The sequence below is a fragment of the Lepus europaeus genome, chromosome 5 (genome assembly GCF_033115175.1).
Source record: "Lepus europaeus isolate LE1 chromosome 5, mLepTim1.pri, whole genome shotgun sequence".
Lineage (NCBI taxonomy): Eukaryota > Metazoa > Chordata > Mammalia > Lagomorpha > Leporidae > Lepus > Lepus europaeus.
In genome coordinates this window covers 34,744,902-34,749,670 of record NC_084831.1, presented here as the reverse complement: position 1 = coordinate 34,749,670, position 4,769 = coordinate 34,744,902, and the positions used below count along the sequence as shown (strand labels likewise).

Sequence of the window (4,769 nt, the reverse complement as noted above, 5' to 3'; positions counted from 1 at the left end):
GAGTGAGCAAAGGTGACAGTGAATGGAGATTAGATTCGAGAAGTAGATCATGTAGTAAAAATAAAGAGTTCAATTTAGGACACGATGAATTTAAGGTGTCTATTAAACCTCCAAAGAGGGATTTCAAGTAGGCACTTGTGTGCACTGAATTCAAGGGGAGGGTCTGGGCAAGAGATATAAATATGGAATATTTAACTCACAAGACTGGCTTGTCTCAGACTGCTGGCTTTGTTGGGTTAGATGGCTTTGTATGCTGATTCTGTTGCTCATTATATTTGTTTTCCAATGCAAGGAAAACAATGGATGTTTAAAAAGAAAGAACTCAGAATTGTCCAATAGATATGACACAGATATACTTCGTAATTTATGCTCTATGCTACATGTTAACTACCCTTGTATTCATACTAATTCTTACCTCCTTCTCTCAGTCACAGTGGAAGGGAGCCCCTCTTCTGATCTGAGCACAATACCTACTTTTGTAGTGTGGATCCCACCCTTGTTTGCTTCATCAAAACCTTGCTCCATGATTTAGTCTGTTGCCTCTTTATTTACTATTTATTTAAGAGGCAGACAGGAGAGAGAGAGAGAGAGAGAGAGAGAGAGAGAGAGAGAGAGAGAGAGATCCCATTTATTTACTCCCCAAATGTCTACAACAGCTGATCCTGGGCTGGGGTTGGAGCCAGGAACATAATCCATGTTTCCCACACAGATGGCAGGAACACAATCACTTGAACCATCACTGCTACCTCCCAAGGTCTGCTTTTATGGGAAGCTGGAGTCAGGAATTGAGCCCAGGCACTCCAACGTGGAATGTAGTCATCCTAACTGTTAAGCTAAATGCCTGCTCCATCTTTCTGTATTTTTATCCCTTTCCATTAATTGGAAATTTCCCTCACCATATAAGCAAGTCATATTTCTTATAAAACACCGACATTATAAATGCTATAAAACATTCCTTCATGTAACTCCTGACCAATACCTCATGAAAACGTCATTCTCCTTTTAACCTACTTTGGGGGTATTCTCTCAAAATCTCCTTATTGCTAAGTGAGAGACATTTTTTGGTTCTTAATCTTATTTGAAATCTATGCACAGAGACCACCATCTCCTTGCAGACTTTGTCCCTTCTTGGGTTCCTGTGTCACATATCATCCTTCCTTGGCCCTCAATGCCATCTTCTCCAGGTTCTCTGATCGAAGCTAACCCTTAATTGTTGTGGTTTTTTTCAGAGTTCTGCTTTCAGCTCACTCTATGTAGACTCTTCCCTAGGTGAGTGATCTCATCCCTTCCATTGGATTGGGCTCCTATCTGAGTGCTGATAGTACTCAGATTCCTACCTCAAGATTTCTCTCTTCAGCTTTAGAAATACAAACTCTATTAGTACTAGGAGTCTCACAAACTGCTTGAGGCCAAAACTAGACTCATCATATGCCCTCCTCCCCTCCTCCCCCAATTGCCACTCTTAGTTTCCCATTTCAATGTGTGGCATCATCACCCATCCATTACCCCAGCCCACAATTCATCCTTGATGGCTCTCTCCCCCTAGATCGTGCCCCCTAAAGCTGTTATATCTACCTTTTATTGTCAATAACTGCCTTAGCTCCCATGTCACCTTTTCTTTCCTGAATCACTGTAGCAATTGACACTCTCCTCCTCCATACAACAGCCAGAGTGATTGTTCCCAGATATAAATTTGATGCCTATCTAATGTATTCTTATCTCTGTCATTATAAATCTACCCTCCTGAGCCTGTTTTGTAGGACATGATAGATCTCCCTTGGTTCATCCTTGCCTGCCTCTCTTACCCATTACTCCTACAGCTTAACTTACGTTTCATGACTTCACACACGAAGCTCCCTCTGCACTTCCACTGTAGTTAGCATCTTCCAGTGCTTCAAAGACCAACATGACTCTTGCCTTCTGTGGGAGGCCTTCATAATTCTTCAATTTGAATTAGGCTTGCTGCAGCTCACTGACTGCAATAAGAAAGGGAAGCATGGTGCTTGTCTTCCCTTTTTAGCTTTTCAGGTCCTCATACCTGGGGCTCTAGTCACTGCCAGACTTACAGAAAGAGAGAGATAAGATAAGGAGAAAGAAAGTTTTGAGTTGATTTGGAACTACTCTGATAATTCAGAAATTGTACAAACTGTTCTCTACTGGAGTTTAAAGATGATTTCTTTACTTAAGAAATTCTTTTATTGTCTTTAATTATTAAAAATGCAGTCCAATAATTTTTTCCATTTGATTGATTTGCTTATCTCATTCACATTTAATGTAATTACTACTGTAATTAAGTTTAACTTTATCATCTTGCTATTTTTTCTATTTGTCCCAAATGTTCTTTGTTTCTTTATTCCACATTTCCTGTCTTGTTTGAATTCACTAAGAACTTTTAATTATTCCCCTCATATTCTTTATTGTATTTTGAGTTTTATTGTTTCGTATTCCTTTGGTTATTATTCTGGAGCATAAGTTGGTAAATATTGCATCTTTAAATGTTTTAAAAACAAACAATAATACAAAATAGTGACTGTATATGGCTTGCAAAGTCCAAGATATTGTTTGGCTCTTTGCTGATCTCTCTCTCTCTTTTCCCCCTCTCCTCCAGAGTACTAAAAGTGCCATTTCATTGTCCTCTCTTGTCTCTCATTGTTGATCATTTGCAAAGCCTAAGATATTGTCTGGTTCTATCCTGATGTAGATCTCTCTCTCTCTCTCTCTCTTCCTCTTTTCCCATCTCCCCCCTCTCCTCCAGAACATTAAAAATGCCATTTCATTATCCTATCTTGTCTCTCATTGTTGAACATTTGAAGCTAATGTATTCTTATCCTCAGGCCACTTGGAAGATAATGTCTTTGGTATTTCATTAATTTTTTTTTCTCCCAGTAAGCCCTTCTTGGGGGCTTATTGGGAAGCATCTTTATTCTTTTGGTAGATATATTTCCTCCATATGGGGAAATTATTGGGCATTGTTTAACATTATTTGTCTCTTTTATCATCACTCACCTCAGATTCATGAAGGCATATGATTTTAACTCTAAATGGAATAAATATGTTTCCAAATAACAGCTATTTTACAGGTATCTCAAGTTTGGGTCAGATACCTAATAACTGTCTCTAAAGTTTCATAGTACCTATCAAGTCCTTTAAGTGGCCCCTCTGGGGCAGTTTTTGGAGGGGTGAAGAATCGCCAGTTGGTGTAAAAGTAATAGCAAATACTATATCCTTAAACATCTAATTATTGATCTCTTTGAAATGTTTTATTAGCTCTATGAGGTATGAAGTACAAGACATAATTTTGAACCCTCCTTTTGTAATTTTGCATTTTGAAATTTATTATTTGGGATCTCAGAATAAACTAAGATTACATAATATGATATTAACATGCTGTTTCACATGAAAGAGAAACTGGTCCCCAGATTTGCAGATGGCCTAATATGCACTTACTTTGCTACTGGTATCAGAAACTCCTAATATAGCATAGCACCAGGGTTAGAATCTGGAGCTCTCACCTCATGAATGATGGTTCTGTTTTTGTCTCTGCAGCAAGAGAAGCATGGAGGACTTCCTTTGGAGAAATCACAGCTCTCTTACTGAGTTCATTCTTCTAGGGTTCTCTAATAACCAAAAGATAAATGTTATTTTATTCAGTATCTTTCTCTTCCTCTACCTCATCACCCTCCTAGGCAATGGGTTCATTATTACCTTGATACGCATGGATTCCCGCCTCCACACACCCATGTACTTTTTCCTCAGTGTCCTATCCACCCTGGACATAGGCTATGTCACCACCACAGTGCCTCAAATGCTGGTGCATCTGGTTTGTGCGAAGAGGACTATCTCCTACATTGGATGTGTTGCCCAGATGTACATCTTTCTGATGCTAGGAATCACTGAATCTTGGCTTTTTGCCATCATGGCATATGATAGGTATGTGGCCATTTGTCATCCCCTCAGGTATAAAGTAATCATGACCCCTTCTCTGTGTGGGTCAATGGTGGCTTTTTGTGGGTTCTGGGGTATCAGCTGTGCCCTGATATACACTGTCTCTGCTATGATTCTTCCCTATTGTGGCCCCAATGAGATCAATCACTTCTTCTGTGAAGTACCTGCTGTCTTGAAGTTGGCCTGTGCAGACACATCTCTCAATGATCAGGTGGATTTCATTCTGGGCTTCATACTTCTGTTGATTCCACTGTCCCTCATCATCATTGTCTACATCAATATCTTTGCTGCCATCTTGAGGATCCCGTCAACCCAAGGGCGGCTCAAGGCCTTCTCCACTTGTGCCTCCCACATCACTGTGGTCACTATGTTCTCCATTCCATGTATGGTTATGTATATGAGACCCGGTTCTGAGTCATCCCCAGAAGAGGATAAAAAGCTGGCTCTCTTCTACAATGTCATCTCGGCATTCCTCAACCCCATCATCTACAGCCTCAGGAACAAAGACGTAAAGAGGGCTTTCCTCAGAGTGTTAGGCTGGGGCACAGTGTTGGAATGAAGTCATGGTACCAGCACGTACCAGCAACCAAACCAGGGACACAACTTATATGACTTCTTCATTCGAATTCCTTCTAACATCCAGTGGGAACACATGACATATTTATGGGATAGAATAAGTGAAATTATGTATGGGAAACTATGACAGCAGGTGCCTCTCAACAAGAGAACTCTACACAGTAGATTTCATAATGTTAGATCTCATATCTGACTCACCTCTGTGTCATAAGTTAATAATACCTAGTCAAGAACTCCCATCAATATTC

At 40.0% G+C, this 4,769-nt stretch overlaps 1 protein-coding gene across 1 annotated transcript; it reads left to right on the top strand.

Annotated features, from left to right (window-relative positions):
• Positions 1–3,556: 3,556 nt before the first annotated feature.
• LOC133760716 (olfactory receptor 2A12-like) lies at positions 3,557–4,504 on the top strand. The gene has a single exon (XM_062193300.1). The coding sequence runs from the start codon at positions 3,557–3,559 to the stop codon at positions 4,502–4,504; it is 948 nt and encodes a 315-aa protein (XP_062049284.1).
• Positions 4,505–4,769: the final 265 nt, after the last annotated feature.